Genomic DNA, 20,598 nt, shown 5'->3' with positions numbered 1-20,598 from the left:
ATTTTATGTTTACAAACATAAAAGCAGGAGGTGCTTTTATTTTTTCATTCATTTATTTTACAACTGTAGCGCGAATCACGCGCGGCACACGGAAGTGCTACCGTGTGCCGTGCGCGATTTTCACGCACCCATTGACTTCAATGGGTGCGTGCTGCGCAAAAAACTGCCAAGTATAGGACATGTCGTGAACTTTACGCAGCGGACACACGCTGCGTGAAAATCACGGACAGTCTGAACGTCCCTATTGCCTAACATAGGTCCGTGCGATGCGAGTGATTTTCAAGCGCGTATCACGTGCACTAGCAGCAGCATCTTCTCACCAGCACTGATTACTGAGGAATTTTCCTCCTGCAAAAAACTCAGTGTGAACATAGGATTCACACTGAGTTTTTTGCAGGCGGTAAATCTGCCTCAAAATTCCGTTTGGAAGTTTGAGGCAGATATTCCTCTGCCTGCACGCCGATTTTCGCAGTGTTTTTTGCAGCGTTATTCGCCCGCGGTCATTGAGCACCGCAGGCATAAAACTCAGCGAAATACGCTTTCTTTGCCTCCCATTGATGTCAATGGGAGGTCAGAGACATAACCGCGCGAAGATAGGGCATGTCCCTTCTTTCTCCAGCGATCCGGTTTTACAGTTTTACGCAGTTTTACGCCTCAAATTACACCTGAAAAGACGGCTCCTATACGTCTGCAAACATCTGCCCATTGCTTGCAATGGGTTTTACGATGTTCTGTTCAGATGAGGTGTAATTTTACGCGTCGCTGTCAAAAGATGGCGCGTAAAATTACGCCCGCGTCAAAGAAGTGCAGGACACTTCTTGGGACGTTTTTGGAGCCGTTTTTCATTGACTCCAATGAAGAACAGCTCCAATTACGTCCGTAAAATACGCAGCGAAAAACACGAGTACATGCAAAAACATCTGAAATTCAGGAGCTGTTTTCGCCTGAAAACAGCTCCGTAATTGCAGATGTATTTTGCGTTGTCGTGTGAACATACCCTTAGGGCTTGTTTACACGAGCGTGTCATTCATCCGTGCGACGCGCGTGATTTTCACGCGTGTCGTACGGACCTATAATAGTCTATGGGGCCGTGCAGACAGTCCGTGAATTTTGTGCAACGTGAGTCCGTTGCAAAAAACTCACGACATGTTCTATATTTGTGCACTGTTCGCGCATCACGCACCCATTGAAGTCAATGGGTGCGTGAAAACCACGCATGTCACACGGAAGCACTTCTGTGCGAATAGCGTGATTCGCGCAACAGCAGTGAAAAGGATCAATGAAAGTATTTCTGTTTACAAACAACCAGACGGAGTGTCATAATGATGGCGGTTGCGCGAAAATCACGCAGCCGCGCATCATATGGTGATGACACACGGAGCTGTTAAGTGCCTTTTGCGCACGCAAAATGCCGCGTTTTTTGCGTGCACAAAATGCACACGCTCGTGTAAACGAGGCCTTAGAGTGCAGTCACATGTGGCATGTTTGCCTTGGTGTAAAAATATGCTGTGGAAAACTGTACAATGTCCAATGGGAAAAATATTCCGCAAGTCAGACTGATTTCTCAATTTCTTGCATTGCGTAATATTTTTTCCATAAAGTTGTAACATTTTCCACAGCATATGTCTATACTGCAGAAATACAAGGCAAATACAACAAGTGTGACTGCACCCTAGAGTGCGTTGGGTGCGGCCATCAGGTGGGTGGACTAATTAGGTGAGCAGGACAATCAATTAGCTCTCTATCAGCCACAAGCTTATTAAAGTAGTCAATTTCCCTTTAGGGTAAGGACACATGGAGCAGCCCTGACCCTGTCGCAACGCGGCCAACAAACGTGCTGGCACTACGTAGACGCGGCTGTCAAATACCTTGTTAAGGGGTATGCCGGTTACATGCGCATGCGCTCTGCCGCTCCATTCATTCTATATGGGAGCGCCGGAGATAGCCGAGTGAAGTGTTTGGCTTTTTCCGGCGCTGCCATAGAGAATGAATAGGGGGTAACTTGTTGTAACTTGCAAAATCGTGCGGTGTATTAATTCATGGCCACACGATTTTGCAGATAAGGGGACGGTTTACCCGCATTAATGTGCGGCCAGTAACAGGCTATTTGACAGAAGCACCGAACATGGTGCCGGCGCGGTTGTTGGCCGCGTTGTGACCGTGTCAAGGCCGCTCTGTGTGGCCTTACCCTCATGCTAGGCGCAGACCACGAATCTGTCTTTTCTACATAACCAAACTACCAAATCAATAGTCCACTTTCTAAGGGTCTGCTTACATATGCGTCAAGGCTTTTCATTGTCCTGCTCTGTCATAGGAGCAGAGCAACGAAACACTGCAGGCTTCTGGTCAATTGCATGATGGAAACCAACTTTGCATGACAGAACTTATTGAATTTAATGGGTTTTGTTGGGTTTCCGTCACTGTGAACGTCGTTTTACCGGCCAAAATATTGCAGAATGCTGCTCTATGTTGTCCAGCAAAAACGACTGAACCTGAGATGGGGCCTCCAATGCAGATGTGAGCAGAGAGTGAGTCTGGGTCCCACACAGCGTAAACACTGCAGAATTTACAGTAGGAATTCTGTGCGGAAATGCCGCAGCATTTACAGTAGCAGCAAAGTGGATGAGATTTCACAAAACCGCTACGGAAAATCTGCAGTGTTTCCGCAGCTATATGTGCAGGAATAACGCACTGTTTGCTGCGGATTCCTGTGATTGGTATACCTGCATTTTTCTGACATTCCGCTGCAGATTTTGTGTTGCAGAAAAATCTGCAGTGTCTCCTGCCTGTGAGGACAGTAGCAGCAATTTTTTAAATAACATTATAATATTTAATTTACATGTTTTTATTCCTGTTAGAAAGTCTCATTATTATGCATTGGACATTTTCGGGAAAACTTAAAGCCCTTTTTTTTCTGGAATAGAACAATGCATTATGGTGTTTAATGCAACTTTTTGAATTCATAACGCAGATGTGATCGATAACAGCTAGATCCTGCGTGTCAGAGACACGCAGGACCCGCTGTCACTGAAGCCATCAGTCCCACTGACCTGACAGATTCGTGTTTCAGTGCAATATACAGCTTCTATGTTTTCAGGATACATAGAAGCTGTATCTCAAAAAGTTACATTTTTTATTAATAAAAAACAATTCAAAAGTTGCATTAAACACCACAATGCATTGCTTTACAACAAAAAAACAAAAGTGTTTAAAGGTTTACATAGCCTAAAAGTTGTTTTTCTTTCTGGATTTTAGTCTTGTTAATCTGTTAGCGACTGCCAATATACCTTTCCACGGCAGCGACTAACGGACTTTATTCTGATTCACGTGCCTTTTTACAGCACTGCATCAGCATAAATCTGAGCTGCCGGGAGCAGTTAAAGATCCCAGCTCTCAGCCACCGGAGGTAGCTGAGAGCAGAGAGCAGACCTGCTGGAGCGGCCGGGATCGAAATCAGCATCGACCCCGCCCATTTAACCCCTCAGATGCAGCGGTCAATAGCTCCCTCTCTCACCCCACCAGCACACCCGCGATGCGATCGTGGGGTGCCGATGGTTTCTATGGCAGCCGGTGGCCTAAAAAGGCCCCCAAGTCTGCTTCCAGTAAATGCCTGTTAGGCCATGCCAGAGGCTTTTACACTGACAGGCATAACACACTGCAATACAGAAGTATTGCAGTGTATTATAAAGGAGATCAAATGATCGCATAGTAAAGTCCCCTAGTAGAACTATAAAAGAAAAGTTAAAAAAAGTTTTATAAAGTTAATAATAAGTAAATAAAAATCCCAAGTAAAACAAATGTAAAACCCACTTTTTTCCCTTGCAAAATGCTTTATTACAAAAACAAAGTAAAAAATGAACACATATTTGGTATCGCCACGTCCGTAACGACCCCAACTATGAAGCTAGTACATTATTTAACCTGCCCGGCGAACACCATAAAAAAAAAAAAAATGCCAGATTTACTGTTTTCTGTTAATCCTGCTTTCAAAAAAACCCTCATGCAGCTGCATCGGCAGGAAAAATAAAAATGTTATGGCGAATTCAAAAGAAATTATTTTGAAAAAAAGGTTTTACTGTGTAAAAGTAGTAAAACATAAGCAAACTATATAAATTTGTCATCATCGCAATCGTAATGACTTGCTGAATAAAATTATTATGTTATTTATACCGCACGGTAAAGTATATTAATTTGGGACACAAAAAAGAGTGGTGAAATTGCTGGTTTTTTTTCTATTCCCCCCCCAATAAAAGTTAATAAAAGTTAATCAATACATTATATGTACCCAAAAATGGTGCTATTAAAAAATACAACTTGTCCCACAAATAACAAGTCCTTATACATCTATGTTGGCGCAAAAATAAAAAAGTTATAGATCTTTGAATGAGACGATGGAAAAACAAAAAATAGCTTGGTCATTAAGGCCTAAAATAAGCTGGCCACTAAGGGGTTAAGCATGCTGTAATGTACCTCATTGACATTTACGTTTAAGAACAATCTAGTGTTTGCTTCCCAAGTCGCGGCATTGCGTTCTTTGTAGGAAGGTAGTGGAGATATGGTAGGAGCAGAACTTTATTTGGAGGTCTGAATATTCTCTTCTTGGGGGGGAGGGTATTGCACTTGCTCTTGTGTTGGGGTATGTTCACACGCTTAACAAAATACGGCTAAAAATACGGTGCTGTTTTCAAGGGAAAACAGCTCCTGATTTTCATCCATTTTTAAGCAACTAGCGTTTTTTTGCTGCATTTTTTACGCCCGTTTTCAGAGCTGTTTCTCTATTGAGTCAATGAAAAATGGCTCCAAAAACGGCTCAATAGACATGTGTCTTTACGTGCCATTATTTTAAAATGAGGCCAAAATCAATGCCCCATCTGAACAGAACGCCGTATTTCCCATTGGAATCAATGGGCAGATGTTTGTAGTCGTTCTTCTTTTCCGATTTATCAGCCGTTTTTCGGGACGTTTACAGCCCGAAAAACGGCTGAAAATAGCCTGTGTGAACATACCCTTACAGTTATTATAAGATGTGTCAGTGGTATCTTAGGGTATGTTCACACGTGCTCTTTTAAGCCGTTTTTCGGGCCATAAACGTCCCGAAAAACGGCTGAAGAATTGGAAGCAGAACGCCTATATTTCAAATAACGGCGCGTAAAAAGACGCCCCATAAAAAGAAGTACATGTCACTTCTTGAGCCGTTTTTGGAGCCGTGTTTCATTGACTCAATAAAAAAAACAGCTCCAAAAACGGCCGTAAAAAGCGCCGCAAAAAACGCAAGTTGCTTAAAAAACGGCTGAAAATCAGGGGCAGATTTCCCTTGAAAACAGCTTTGTATTTTCAGACGTTTTTTGTTAAGCGTGTGAACATACCCTTATTATGAACTGGGGGTGTGTAGACATAGAGAGGCTGGCTGTACATACTGTATGATCAGTGTTTGTGTGATTTCACAGTTTTGCGTGAGTTTGTCGATGTCTGTATGATATTCGTGTGTCTATAAATGTATTTACACTGCTGCAGTATCTACGCATACAGCTGTACTGAGTTGTGATATAACAATGTATTCCTTGTGGCTTTAAATAGGACTGCATATAAACGCAATGATTATATAATGATAGACAATGATGCAGCCATAAATGTCAAATTCAGCTCCATCTATATTATAAACTGAGATGCCTCCTCATTGATTTGGATTGTATATCTATAGATTTATATCACATTATGCAGAGTAATTAATTATATGATGATTTTGTTATAGATTTTTTTCCTAACATTTCTTTTCTTTCAGTTTCTGAAGAGTATGAAGCAAGAGAAACTATCACCGAAAAAATGACAGAAGAAAAACAGTAATTATTTTTTTTTTCCCATTCTTATTTAAATGTTTGGGATATACTGTATATTAACTAAAGGGAACTGGGTGGTCGAATTCGCCAGGTGGTGAAGACTTGAGGGCAATTGCCTCTTTTTTCCTTACTAATAATCTGGCCCTGCTCATCACAGTATACCAGTTTTAGTAAATGTGCCCGAAGAAATATAATTACCAATCACAATAAGACATTTTGGGAGGAGTTTATTAAGAAATTAACATTTGTCAACTATTAAAACCATGGATGATCTCTTTACAGGATATTAGAAGAACAAAAGATGGAGGTAGAGTTGACTGCTCCTGTGGAACTTGGAGAAGGAGTAGCCCCCTACTTCATCAGAAAACCAACAGTCCAGAAGTTAGTTGAGGGAGGCCAGGTTATATTTGAATGCCAGATTGGAGGCAACCCCAAGCCACATATTTACTGGAAAAAGGCTGGTGTTCCCCTAAATACTGGATACAGGTAATACATGAAAACACACATGAGAAATTATATATTTTGCATTTTAAGTAAATATTTTTATTATAACTAAAAAGATTAGAATAATTTATCATCTTTCTTATTTTTTGCTATGCTGTAAAATATGTTGTAAAAGTGATACTGTTGTGGTAAAAATACTTATTATTATTATTACTATAATATCAATTGTAATATAATAAACTTCACAGTTATATGAATATTTAAAAAATATATATACCGTATATAATAAAGATATATATACATATATACATATGTGTGTGTGTGTGTGTGTGTGTGTGTGTGTGTGTGTGTATATATATATATATATATATATATATATATATATATATATATATGTAATACTTACAGTGTATATTTGTCTTTACAGATATAAAGTATCATATAACAAGGAAACTGGAGAATGCAAACTTGAGATTTCTATGACTTTTGCTGATGATGCCGGAGAATACAGCGTTGTTATTCGTAACAAACATGGAGAAACTACTGAAACTACTAATCTATTGGAGGAAGGTAAAGGAGGATTCAAATAAAAACATACCAATTAACGTAATTGCAATTTGAATGATCTCATATCTACATTTATTACATTAATGTCACATTTCGTCTGCCAACAGCTGAATATGACTCTCAAATGAGGATGCACGAAGAAGCAACTCCATATGTACCTGAACCGCAAATAGCTGAAGTGGCACCCGAGGCACCTCGAGCTGAATATGACAAGGAATATGAAAGAGAACAAGCCCTTATCAGAAAGAAGATGGCCAAGGACACTTCTTTAGTGAAAACTACAATTCATGCTGAGGTAAACGTCTACTTTAAAATAAGAATAGAGAAAGGCATTAAATCAATTTTACAAAACCATGAAGAGCTAATCATTTCTTTACTGGAGCCACAGATACGCCACATTAATTACAGGGACTTTTTTCAAGATCGCTCTTTGCCAGAAGGAAGAAAGCTGTCTCTCTAGTACCACCTATGGATAGCTACCCTGTGGGCTGATGCCCAATCCGAGTCATTGTTTTAATACTCTATGAGGGGTCAGACATCGACTTACAGGGTAGCTACCAGTAAGTTGCATTAGAGGGACAGATTTCTTCCTTTTGGACGAGAGCTATTTAGTAACTTTTTCCTAGAGAACTTGCCCCAAAGACTTCATACCAGCTGGATCTTCACACGGAGCGTCAGTACCTTCCGAGAAGGACAAGTTGAAGTAGATGTAGTTCTTGCAGAACATTTCATATTTATAAACTTGACTTATTTGGGATATTTATAGTTATTATTTATGGATAATATTTTCTATTAGCCAACACTTTAGTGAGTTATCGTTGCTATCTTCTAAAATGGTTGAACAGAAATATAAATACAAATGATGAAATCAGTAATTTATGTAAATTAAGACATACATTAATTAAGTGTTGTTGCTCAATTAACCTACAATTCAATTACATTTTTGTAGGAATATAGGCTAACTGCATTTGAAGAGAAACTGATCAAAGAGATTGAATACAGAATTATTAAGATCAGCTTAGAAGAACTCCTTGAAGAAGATGGAGAAGAGATGATTGTCGATGTTCCTGAATCGGAAATAATCGAGTCAGGATTTGATATTAGACTGAAAAGTTACCAGATCCTTGAAGGAATGGGCGTCACATTTCACTGTAAAATGTCTGGCTACCCATTACCAAAGGTACTTAAAACATTTATACTCTTAAATATTAAATGTATAAGATATCAAATGTCATGTTAGAATGTCATAATGTCTCAGTAAGGTGAAAGCTTAATTTTACTAAGAACTATTAAAAGGGGATACCTATCTCACCTGGCAGAAGAATTAATTGTTGTGTCAGGGAGGTAATTGTACCCCGACTGTCTGGTAGTTATGACTGGGGTTAAAGTAAATTAATTTCTCTAGATTTATTTCATTTAGATCAAAAGACATGTCAATTATAAATTATTAATGAGGTTTTTCTATTTATTGCAGATCGTATGGTTCAAGGATGGTAAACGCATTAAACAGGGAGGACGCTACCAAATGGAAACCCTACAAGACGGAAGGGCCAGTATTCGCATATCTGTTCTATTGACGGAAGATGAGGGAATTTATACTGCTTTGGCCAGTAATTTTAAAGGAAATGCCATTTGCTCAGCAAAACTGTATGTGGAGCCAGCGGCACCCACTGGAGGTCCTGCTTATATACCAGCCCCAGAAGCTGTGAAAAGAATAAGGTATTTTGGTATTAAAGCTGTTTTTGACAAATCTTTTACATTGCTGTTCTACTACAAGTGCATAGTTTATTTTTGATAATTAGATTGGCTAATATTCTAACTTATATCCTATTATATTCTTATTATTATTATAGGTCTGTATCTCCCAGGTCACCAAGTCGCTCCCCTGCACGTTCTCCAGCACGTTCTCCTGCTCGCCGATTGGATGAAACTGATGAGTCCCAGTTGGAGAGATTATACAAACCAGTCTTTGTCTTAAAACCTGCTTCCTTCAAATGTTCTGAAGGTCAAACCGCAAGATTTGACTTGAAAGTTGTTGGAAGACCAATGCCTGAAACGTTTTGGTTCCACAACGGTAACTAATTTCAGAATAATTTTTTTGATTGATTTTGAAAAAAACAATATTGTATCACTGTACCTATTACAGAAAATACTGAACATCTGAACAAAAATATTAATAGTGTTAGTGAAGGGAGTAATGTAATTGGAGTTGTTAACTGAAATTATTTACTGTTATACCTGTTTCATGAATCATATTTAAAGAAAAAATATATTATTCATATTATCTTTTATAGGTCAACAAATTGTCAATGACTATACACATAAAATTGTTATCAAGGAAGATGGTACGCAGTCGCTTATCATAGTCCCAGCTTTGCCAACTGATTCTGGAGAATGGACTGTCATAGCTCAGAACAGAGCTGGTAAAACTTCAGTCTCAATGACATTGACTGTGGAAGGTACAATATTTTTACTTTATCAGTTCGGGTCTATATTTAGATATTTGCTTTTAGCACTCTAATTTATTCTGAGTTGTTTGTTTTCTCTGCAGCAAAGGAACATTTGCAAAGACCACAGTTTGTGGATAAACTTAAAAATGTTAGTGTCAAAGAAGGCACTAAACTGGAAATGGCTGTGAAAGCTGTGGGCAACCCCAATCCTGATATTGTGTGGCTGAAGAACAGCGACATCATAGCTGCTCACAAATTTCCAAACATAACGTGAGTATATATTGAGTCATTTTGGTGTTCTTACAATACATACTTTACCCAAAATCCAAGTGTACTAATATAAAATATCTTTCATTTACAGAATTGAAGGAAATAAAGGACAAGCAGCACTTAAAATTCAGTCTGCAGCTGGCAATGACGCTGCATGGTATACTGCCACTGCTATTAATAAAGCCGGACGTGACACTACTAGATGCAAAGTAAATGTTGAAGTTGAATTTGCTGAACCAGAACCAGAGAGAAAACTGATAATTCCAAAGGGAACATACAAGGCAAAAGAAATTGCAGCTCCAGAACTAGAGCCCCTACATCTCCGTTATGGTCAAGAACAATGGGAAGAAGGAGACCTATATGACAAAGAGAAGCAGCAAAAACCATTTTTTAAGAAGAAACTTACTTCAGTAAGGCTCAAGCGCTTTGGGCCTACTCACTTTGAATGTCGTCTTACACCAATTGGAGACCCAACAATGATAGTTGAATGGCTTCATGATGGAAAGCCATTAGATGCTGCTAACCGGCTTCGAATGGTGAATGAGTTTGGCTACTGCAGTCTTGATTATGAAGTAGCTTATCCCAGAGACAGCGGTGTTATTACTTGTAGGGCAACTAATAAATATGGAACAGACCACACATCAGCTACCTTAATTGTAAAAGATGAGAAGAGTCTTGTTGAGGAATCTCAGCTGCCAGAAGGAAGACGAGGTATGCAAAGAATTGAAGAGCTGGAAAGGCTAGCACATGAAGGTGCCCTCGCAGGAGTAACAGAAGATGTAAAAGAAAGACAAAAACCTGAAATAGTTTTATTTCCTGATCCTGCAAGGGTTTATGAAGGAGAAATAGCAAGATTCCGTTGCCGTGTTACGGGATATCCACAACCAAAAGTAAATTGGTACCTTAATGGACAACTTATTCGTAAAAGCAAAAGATTCAGACTTCGCTATGATGGTATATATTACCTTGAAATTGTTGACTGCAAATCTTATGATTCTGGTGATGTTAGAATTACAGCAGAAAACCCTGAGGGCGTTGAAGAACATTCAGTAAAACTAGAGATAGAGCAGAAAGAAGATTTTAGGTCTGTGCTTAGGAGAACACATGAGCCAAAAGTTGCCGCTCCTCCAGCTGAGGCAGGAAGACTTCCATTTGATGTCAAGAAAGTAGAAGCAGGAGGAAAAGAATTTGTAAAACTTAAGAGGACTGAAAGAATTACTCATGACAAACTCACTGAAGAATCAGAAGAACTCCGCAGCAAATTTAAGCGCAGGACAGAAGAAGGGTACTATGAAGCTATTACTGCTGTTGAGCTGAAATCACGTAGAAAAGATGAAGCATATGAGGATATGCTAAAGAAGACAAAAGATGATCTTCTTCACTTTACCAAAGAACTAACAGAGGAAGAAAAGAAAGCACTCGAAGAGGAAGGCAAAATTACTATTCCAACCTTCAAACCAGACAGAATTGAGCTATCCCCAAGCATGGAAGCTCCCAAGATATTTGAAAGAATCCAGAGTCAAACAGTTGCTCAGGGAGCAGAAGCCCATTTCCGTGTCCGTGTTGTAGGAAAGCCAGACCCAGAGTGCCAGTGGTTTAAAAATGGTGTCAAGGTTGAACGATCTGAGCGCATTTATTGGTACTGGCCAGAAGATAATGTGTGTGAACTGGTTATCAAAGATGTTGTTGCAGAAGACTCTGCCAGCATCATGGTAAAAGCCATCAATCTGGCTGGTGAAACATCAAGTCATGCATTTTTGCTTGTGCAAGGTGAGACATCTGTAATCGATAATTCTTCCATTGACATAAAATGTGTCTTACTTTTCTGTGACCTTATATAATGTTATTTCTTCACATGCAGGCAAACAGGTCATCACTTTCATACAAGAGTTACAAGAACTGACAGCAAAGGAAAAAGATTCCCTGGTAACCTTTGAGTGTGAAACATCAGAACCATTTGTCAAAGTAAAATGGTTCAAAAACGGTGTGGAAATTCACTCTGGTGATAAGTACAGAATGCATTCTGAAAGAAAAGTCCATTTCCTTTCCGTACTTGTAATTGAAATGTCAGATGCTGATGAATACACTTGTGCTCTTAAAGAAGAGGAATCTGTTAAGACAACGGCTAAACTCATTGTTGAAGGTAGGAAGAATATCAATGGACATAAAAAGTAAATGTTGACCATAACTACAAGAAATGATGTGTATTCTTAACATACTCATGCGATAAGTTTGTAGAACCACAGTATTACACTTTCTTATGATGGTCTTTAAATACCCATTTGTATTACAGGTACTCCTGTTGCGTTTATCAAAAAACTTGAGAACATTGAGGTTCCAGAAACACAATCCGGAGAGTTTGAATGTTCAATTACTCTTGAAGACGCAGAGGGTAAATGGTACCGTGGTGATACGGAGATAACATCCAATAGCAAATATGTTACTACTTCCCGCCGAGGACGTCATGTTCTTACAGTTAAAGATGTCACAAAAGAAGATCAAGGAGAATACAGTTTTGTGATTGCTGGGAAAAAGACTACTGCACAGATGAAAGTGAAGTGTAAGTAAATTGTCTTGTAATTATGAAAATCTCCTTCACAGGTCTGTATTTTTATAGACATCTTACTGGTTTTTTTCTTTTGTTTTTACAGCCCGTCCAATTTCAGTCATACAAGGTCTTTCAGATCAGAAAGTATGTGAGGGTGACATTGCTCAGCTGGAAGTAAAAGTATCTCTTGAAAACGCAGAAGGAATCTGGCTGAAAGATGGAGGAGAGATACAGCCCAGTGATCGTATTCATATTGTAATTGACAAACAATCACACATGTTACTTATTGAAGATGCTACTGCAGATGATATTGGAAAATATACCTTTACTGTACCGGAACTGGATCTCTCCACATCTGGACATTTGTCTGTTTATAGTGAGTGTTAATATTTCTTACACGATTTCTATATTATCCAACTGCAAGATATAAGTCCAGTTCTAAATATTATATTTACACTCCACAGGTGTTGAGATTGTCATACCCCTAAAAGATGTTCATGCTATAGAAGGAACAAAGGCTGTCCTTGAATGTAAAGTCTCAGTTCCTGATATGGCATCTGCCAAATGGTCAATCAATGATCATCTAGTTAAACTCGATGACAGAGTGCAAGCAATTGCCAAAGGTGCCAAGCAGAGGCTGGTATTTTCTAGAGCCTATGCTTCTGATGAAGGACAAATCAAGCTGATAATTGGTAAAGTGGAATCCAGCTGCAAACTTACGGTGGAAAGTAAGTATTAGGATTGTTCTTTTTAATTAATTTTGAGCCCATATAGACAATTAAATGTAGATTGCAATACTTGTTTTTTAAATACTCTACTAGTGGGGTTTAAATGCCCTTGCCCTAAATACAGTGGATGGAAAATGCCAGTAGTAATATTGTATGGTAGGATATTGTAATTTATTTTTGGACAGCTCTTGTAAAGCTTCAAATTGCCAATATTAATATATCCTATTATTTCCTATCTTACAGAAATCACAATCATTAGAGGACTAAGTGACATGACTTGTACGGAGACACAGAATGTAACCTTGGAGGTTGAATTGTCCCATGCTGGAATTGACGCCCTATGGCTTTTCAAAAATGAAGAACTAAAGCCAAGTCCAAAGTACAAGATTGAATCCAAGGGCAAGATATACACACTTACAATTACTGATATGATGAAGGATGAGGAAGGACAGTACACATTCTTTGCTGGGGAACAGCAAACTAGTGGAAAACTTTCTGTTTCAGGTACTTCAAAAATATAATAAAACCTTAAAATAATTTTTGGAAAATGTCAATATATTTAGTGGGAAAAGGGTACTGGTTTTCTTACTGCGATTATCTTTCATCCCTATAGGTGGTGCTATTAGCAAGCCACTTGTGGACCTCACAGTTGCTGAATCCCAGAAAGCAGTATTTGAGTGTGAAGTAGCTAATCCAGACTCCAAAGGACAATGGCTAAGAGAAGGAAAAGCAATAAACTTCAGTGACAGCATCAAAAGTCAATCAGTTGGTGCCAAAAGACAACTTATAATTCCCATCAGCAAGATTGAAGATATTGGAGAATACACCTATCAAGTAGCAACATCCAAAACATCTGCAAAACTGAAAGTTGAAGGTTAGCTGTTCAGTATCTAAAATCATATCAACGATAAACTTAATAACTGATAATTAATATGGAATAATGAGTGCATAAGAAATGCATGTTGTTGTGGTCATGATACTTTGTCAGAATCCACCAATGACCACCGCCTAGGTAATGAACCCGAAATTTAAAATTTAAATAAAGAGAACCTGTTAGCTCTCTTGACAAGTTTTTCTTTTTTACTATTTTTTTTTATAAAAATAATTATTCTGAAGCATTTTTTCTCAGAACTCTACGTTGTGCCATTCCTCTGTTATTCCTCCTAGAATTGTATGAATAAATTTGCCAACAGATTGTCACCATTATACTTGTCAATAAAAAGACACCTTACACAGGTCCTCTTTAAGTCGCTCATCGTACAAAATTGGCAGTTCTTGTAAATTAGGGGTGGTGCACACCCTTTTTTGGCCCAAGAGCCACATTTTTCAATATTACCCTTCTCAGGGATCGCAATAGAACTTGAGGGGGTATTCTCATCTGAGACATTTCAACAGCATATGCCATAAATGTCTGATAGGTGGTGGTTCCATTTCTGGCACTTCCACTTCTCGGGAAAATGGGGGTCTCCAATAAACTACGATGGTGGGAGCCGCATACTTGCGTAGCCACCTCTCCATCTCTCTTCTCTCTGAGAGGAGTCTCCAAATATGGGGGTTCCAGAGATGGCATGGCAACGCATTTTGAGCCAGTTGTGCACCACTGTTGTAGATCTTATCTAGAAATCAATACATGTAAACAGTGTGGAATAAAATGTTGTGTGATCTATATCTGTTGTGACATTGGGGTTATATTATTTTTCTAGCTGTCAAGATAAAGAAGACACTAAAGAACCAAACTGTTACCGAGACACAAGATGCTATTTTCAGTGTGGAACTTACTCACCCTGATGTTAAAGGAGCCCAGTGGATCAAAAATGGTGTTGAACTAGAGTCCAATAACAAATATGAAATCACTGTAGCTGGACTAGTGCATACTTTGAGAGTCAAGAACTGTATTGTTCCGGATGAGTCTGTTTACAGTTTTAAACTTGGAAAGATTGGCGCTAATGCCAGACTTCATGTAGAGAGTAAGTTACTAACACTGAAGTATGAATACCTCCAATGCTATGGATTTTGGCAGCTGGTCTAATGCACTATTTTCTTTTTTCAGCTGTAAAAATTATTAAGAAACCCAAGGACGTGACTGCCCTGGAAAACACACCAGCAACATTTGAACTTAGCGTTTCTCATGATACTGTTCCTGTCAAATGGCTCTTTAAGGATGTGGAGCTGAAACCAAGCGACAAGCATAAAATAGTATCAGAACGCAAAGTTCATAAGCTTGTCTTGCAGAATGTGAGTCCTGCTGATGCCGGGGAATACACAGCTGTCATTGGACAACTTGAGTGCAGAGCCAAGTTGTTTGTGGAAAGTAAGGAAATTCCTAATATTGTTTTATATCCCCATTACCTATGATTTATTGTCTGCTATCCTGGAAGACCTGTTGGGTAATAAATACATGACTTCTGTTTCTCTCTAGCTTTACATATTACAAAGACCATGAAGAACATTGAGGTCCCTGAAACCAAAACAGCCTCATTCCAATGTGAGGTGTCTCACTTTAATGTGCCATCTGTTTGGCTGAAAAATGGAGTGGAAATTGAAATGAGTGAGAAGTTTAAGATTGTGGTTCAGGGAAAACTTCACCAACTGATTATCATGAATACAAGCAGTGAAGAATCCGCTGAATACACGTTTGTCTGTGGAAATGACAAAGTCACCGCCACTTTGACTGTGAAACGTATGTATAAATCAGCAGATAGTTTTATTTGTATTTATATCTCTATTGTCAATCTATCTATCTATCTATCTATCTATCTATCTATCTATCTATCTATCTATCTATCTATCTATCTATCTATCTATCTATCTATCTATCTATCTATCTATCTATCTATCTATCTATCTATCTATCTACCTACCTATCTAGTTATCTATATTCTTTTTTAAATTCATTTAAATACCTATAAACTAGAAATGTGATTAATCCAGCATTTGTTTTTAACAAAGAACTGATCTACAATTTTACCAGACCATAAAAAGACAACAAATCACAGAGAACAAATTATGATACTACATTTTATATCGTTTTCTATTATAATCCAATAATCCAGACTATTTGAAAATCTGCTACCTATCAGGTCAGATTAATGCCTATTAAAGGAAATTTACTGCATGTAATGTTCCACTAGTCTTGAATCTGACAATCCAGATATTCTGATAGTCCAGCACTAGTTTCCAGCATAGAACTAACTGTAAACATTACATTTCTTAAGACAAGAACTAGAAGTTGGTCACTTAGTGGATAGATCATACTTTTTTGTTTCTTCTAAATTATCTGACTTATGATTGTGAATCCTTCTTTTTTTTCAGCTATCCTGATTACTTCCATGTTAAAAGATATCAATGCTGAAGAGAAAGACACCATCACTTTTGAAGTGACTGTAAACCATGAAGGCATCACTTATAAATGGCTGAAGAATGGCGTTGAAATCAAGTCTACAGACCGTAGCCAGATAAAGGCCAAACAGCAGACCCATTCTCTTACAATCAGAAACGTCCACTTTGGTGATGCTGCAGAATACAGCTTTGTTGCTGGAAATGCAGTATCTAGAGCTAACTTGTATGTTGAAGGTAAGTTTATCTTTGTTCATATGGAAAATTGTTTTTTAATGTGGCTATTCCCTTGAATTTGTCTAAAAAGTGTAAATGGGTCCCAGAGAGGGGCATTGGGAAGTTCTACCTTTGTCCCCACTCTGGCATTCATTTGCAAACATATATATAGCTGGGATGTTTTGACTTAATTTTTCTGTCTTGCTTTCCTCTAGCTCGTCATATAGAATTCAGGAAACCTATCAAAGAAATTAAAGTACTTGAAAAGAAAAGAGCAACATTTGAATGTGAAATCTCTGAGCCTGATTTGATCGTTCAGTGGATGAAGGATGGTCAAGAACTCCAAATCACTGAGAGGTAAGTTTGTTTCCATTGAGTCCAAATTTATATTTGGAAAATATTAGGCTTTGTTCACATTTAAATTTTTAGGTTTCTGTCAGGGGTTCCAATATTTTTGACAGGAAGAATGTCAGTCTCTTGCCGTTAAAATACCGGAACCCTGGTAACAACCTGACAGCCCCAATTATAATGTCAATTGGGTCCATCAGGATTCATCGGCATCCATGTAAATATTGATCCAGCATAGATGTCATAACTCCATTTAGTATGGAAGCCATACTGTTTAGGAACATATATTAAAGTTTGTCTGATTAATGTTATCAATATTTAATATGTACTTATTTTCTCTTTTGTGCCTTTCTCAATATAGGGTTAAAATTCAGAGCGAGAGATATGTTCACCGTCTTGTAATTCCTACTGCTCGCATGTCCGATGCTGGGCAATACTCTGTAGTTGCTGGAAGTAATATGTCCACTGCCAACTTACATGTGGAAGGCCGTGATGTCCGTATCACTTCTGCTCGAAAACAAATTGAGGTATTTATCCTAAAAATGATATAATAAATTGTACACAAGTTAAAAATATTATGGAAATTAATTATTAATAGATGGTGTTAATATGAGAGAAGCATAGCTCTTATGTTAATGATTACTGCTAAATAATTACATGAAAATGTCGTTTCGAACTGAAATCCTCTTGACAATCTATTAAAATGCTTAAATCAGTAAATATTTGAGATTATTGTTTGAATATTATTTGTAGGCTGTTGAAAGACAAAGAGCCGTGGTTGAGTTTGAAGTCAATGAAGATGATGTTGATGCTCGATGGCTAAAGGACGGTATTGAGATCAATTTCCATATCGAAGAGAGATATGAGTACATTGTGGAAAGACGTGTGCATCGCATGTGCATCACCGAAACCGTGATGAGCGATAGTGGAGAATATACCTTCATGGCTGGCAAAAACAGGAGCTCTGTCACTCTTTATGTAAATGGTAGGTGATGAGATATCAAAATGTTAGACATCTGATATGCAGTTCAATCAGTTAATAACAGAAAAGTAGAAGATTGATAAATATTGCTGTAACGACTATGACTGATACCTGTTACATCTTATGTAACTAAACATTGGTGTTATTTTTCAACAGCTCCAGAACCTCCTGTAATAATACAGAAACTCGAGCCTGTGCATGTGGAATCTGGAAAACCTGCACGTTTCTGCACTGTAGTAACTGGCAAGCCACAGCCAACTGTAGGATGGTTTAAAGACTCAACACAACTTTCTCCAGGTTTCAAATGCAAGTTCCTTCATGATGGACAGGAATACACCCTATTACTCATTGAGGCCTTCCCTGAAGATGAAGCATTGTACACATGTGAAGCAAGCAATGACTCTGGAATGGCCAGCACATCTGCAACACTAACTGTTGAAGGTAAAGTCTTTAGAATGGGGTTTGAAAACTCTAGGCCCATGATTATAGATTGCACACATGGTGGCCTGCCTCTATGTACTATATTAGAATTATTGGTGGAGCCTTCAAATTTGTAAGAGTTTTTTTTTAGCAAGATCAGTAAGTTTGATCCTATTTTGTTTTCAACTTTTGAAAGCAAATGTATCTCTTTATATTTTTTGGAAAAGGCCTAGCTTTATAATGTCGTAAATTCTTTGACTGTTGTACAGAAGTTGCTGATTAGCTATGAATATAGAAAATAATCCAATCAATTTTTTCGTTTCAGAAGTAGTGTCACCAGATTTGGAGGCACCAGTCTATCCTCCTGAAATTATCACACCTCTCCGTGATGCCATTACTGCAGAAGGACAGTCAGCAATCTTCCAGTGTCGTGTCTCTGGCTCAGGTTAGTTCCACATTCTTTGATGGTCAAACAGAACATTAATAATGATAAAGGGAAAGTCAACCTTTGCGGCCACTTTTTTTTATTGTTACAATGCATAAAAAAAAATACAAAACTTACAAATAGCAATGAATAAAATATATCTTGTTATATGACTATAGCTCCTGCGCAGATCTATGCAGGGTTTGAAGACTCCAAAATCTGTGTTATCCGATTCTACACTCATATTTCTATTAATTTGTCCCTTACTTCTTGCTAATATATAAAATTTACATGATTAAGAATAAGTAAACAGATTGAAGCGAGTATGACTGTAGAATCAGACTACAAATTATATATTTGTAGTCTGTTACCATGGAGACACATAAGCCTGCTTAGGAGTTGTAAACAAATCGGTAGGATCATTTTACTCAAGACTTTATTTCAAAGTTGCTTCATTTGTAATTTAAGATACATTGGAACATTAAAAAAAACACAAGGAAAAAAATATTAAGTGTAAAGTATAACTTATTTTATGTGCTTATTAACCCCTTAACAGGTGTGTAACTAAGACTGGGCCCCATAGCAAACTTTTGACTGGGCCCCCTCCCCTGGGTGCCACACAACCCACCCCTGTAGATAGCGCCATACACAGCCCCCTGTATATAGCACCATACAGCCCCCCTGTAGATAGTGCCATACAGACCCCTCCCTGTAGATAGCGCCATACAGCCCCCCTGTAGATAGTGCCATACTATCCCCCTGTAGATAGCATCATACAGCCCCCTCCCTGTATATAGCACCATACAGCCCCCTGTAGATAGCATCATACAGCCCCCCTGTAGATAGCGCCATACAGCCACCTCCCTGTATATAGCACCATACAGCCCCCCCGGTAGATAGCGCCATACAGCCCCCCTGTATATAGCACTATACAGCCCCCTGTATATAGCACCATACAGCCCCCCTGTATATAGCACCATACAGTCCCCCTGTATATAGCACCACACAGCCCCCCTGTATATAACTCCATACAGCCCCCCCCCTCCAAAAAAAAAACGGGCTGTAGCCTATGGTTTGCTCCACAAAAGACATGTATAGGGGATACATGTGTGATCACTGGGACCCCCAGCGATAAGGAGAATGGGGGACGGAAAGTCCCCCGAAGTTCTCCATGAGAAACCTCGGACTATCGGGGTCTGCGTCCGGCAGCTCAATAAAAATGAAAGGAGCGCTGGTCACGCAGGAGCTTCATTCTTTTCTACATAGCTGCCGACACAAACCCCGGAAGTCCGAGGTTTCTCATGGAGAACTTCAGGTGACTTTTGGTCCCCCATTCTCCTTATCGCTGGGGGTCTCAGCGATCACACATGTAGATAGGGGATACATGTGTTTTGTAGGAACAACCCCTTTAATGGCAGAGCGGGGAGATACAGCCCTGCTCTGCCATAGAGTTCAGTGGCGTCGCGCTGTAGCAGTCATAGCAGCTGCTAGCGGAGCTTCCGGCCATGGGGGAGGCTGTTGGCCCGTGCCGGCAGGCAGCACGGCCCCCTCATGCCGCGGGCACCGTAGCAGACGCTATGGCCGCTACAGCGGTAGTTATGCCACTGCCCCTTAAAGACCAGGCCAATTTATGTTTTTAATTTTTGTTTTTTCCTTACTGCCTTTCAAAAGCCATAACTTTTCTATTTCTTCGTCGACATAGCCATATAAGGTCTTGTTTATTGCGGGACAAGTTGTAGTTTTTCACGGCACCATTTATTGTACAGCATAATGTACTGGGAATCTGCAAAAAAAATGATTTATGGGGTGAAATGGGCAAAAAACAGCGATTACACCATTTTTGGTTTTTTTTTTGTTTTTACGGCGTCCATCAGTCGGTAAAAACTACATATTCACCTTATTCTACAGGTTGACACGATTACGGTGATACCAAATTTATATGTTTTGTTTTATGTTATACCGCTTTAAAAAAAATAACACTATTTGCTAAAAAAACAAACATGTTTTGTGTGGCCATATTCTGAGAGC

General features: G+C 38.8%; 1 protein-coding gene across 1 annotated transcript in view; it reads left to right on the top strand.

The window, feature by feature from the left end:
• Positions 1 to 20,598, top strand: part of TTN (titin) — a 241,485-nt gene that overhangs the window by 27,571 nt on the left and 193,316 nt on the right. The window contains exons 15-39 of the mRNA XM_075831506.1: positions 5,783 to 5,840; positions 6,120 to 6,323; positions 6,709 to 6,851; positions 6,956 to 7,143; positions 7,798 to 8,028; positions 8,323 to 8,567; positions 8,702 to 8,922; positions 9,143 to 9,307; positions 9,400 to 9,568; positions 9,660 to 11,338; positions 11,430 to 11,711; positions 11,862 to 12,128; positions 12,220 to 12,492; positions 12,581 to 12,844; positions 13,088 to 13,348; positions 13,458 to 13,718; positions 14,548 to 14,811; positions 14,895 to 15,155; positions 15,264 to 15,524; positions 16,157 to 16,417; positions 16,612 to 16,753; positions 17,106 to 17,271; positions 17,498 to 17,729; positions 17,883 to 18,167; positions 18,472 to 18,591. Of these exons, the coding sequence (XP_075687621.1) occupies positions 5,783 to 5,840; positions 6,120 to 6,323; positions 6,709 to 6,851; positions 6,956 to 7,143; positions 7,798 to 8,028; positions 8,323 to 8,567; positions 8,702 to 8,922; positions 9,143 to 9,307; positions 9,400 to 9,568; positions 9,660 to 11,338; positions 11,430 to 11,711; positions 11,862 to 12,128; positions 12,220 to 12,492; positions 12,581 to 12,844; positions 13,088 to 13,348; positions 13,458 to 13,718; positions 14,548 to 14,811; positions 14,895 to 15,155; positions 15,264 to 15,524; positions 16,157 to 16,417; positions 16,612 to 16,753; positions 17,106 to 17,271; positions 17,498 to 17,729; positions 17,883 to 18,167; positions 18,472 to 18,591 (6,903 nt within the window). The remainder of the gene's footprint in view (positions 1 to 5,782; positions 5,841 to 6,119; positions 6,324 to 6,708; positions 6,852 to 6,955; positions 7,144 to 7,797; positions 8,029 to 8,322; positions 8,568 to 8,701; positions 8,923 to 9,142; positions 9,308 to 9,399; positions 9,569 to 9,659; positions 11,339 to 11,429; positions 11,712 to 11,861; positions 12,129 to 12,219; positions 12,493 to 12,580; positions 12,845 to 13,087; positions 13,349 to 13,457; positions 13,719 to 14,547; positions 14,812 to 14,894; positions 15,156 to 15,263; positions 15,525 to 16,156; positions 16,418 to 16,611; positions 16,754 to 17,105; positions 17,272 to 17,497; positions 17,730 to 17,882; positions 18,168 to 18,471; positions 18,592 to 20,598) is intronic.

This window comes from Rhinoderma darwinii, chromosome 6, assembly GCF_050947455.1.
Source record: "Rhinoderma darwinii isolate aRhiDar2 chromosome 6, aRhiDar2.hap1, whole genome shotgun sequence".
Taxonomy (NCBI): domain Eukaryota; kingdom Metazoa; phylum Chordata; class Amphibia; order Anura; family Rhinodermatidae; genus Rhinoderma; species Rhinoderma darwinii.
This window is presented reverse-complemented; position numbering and strand designations above follow the sequence as displayed.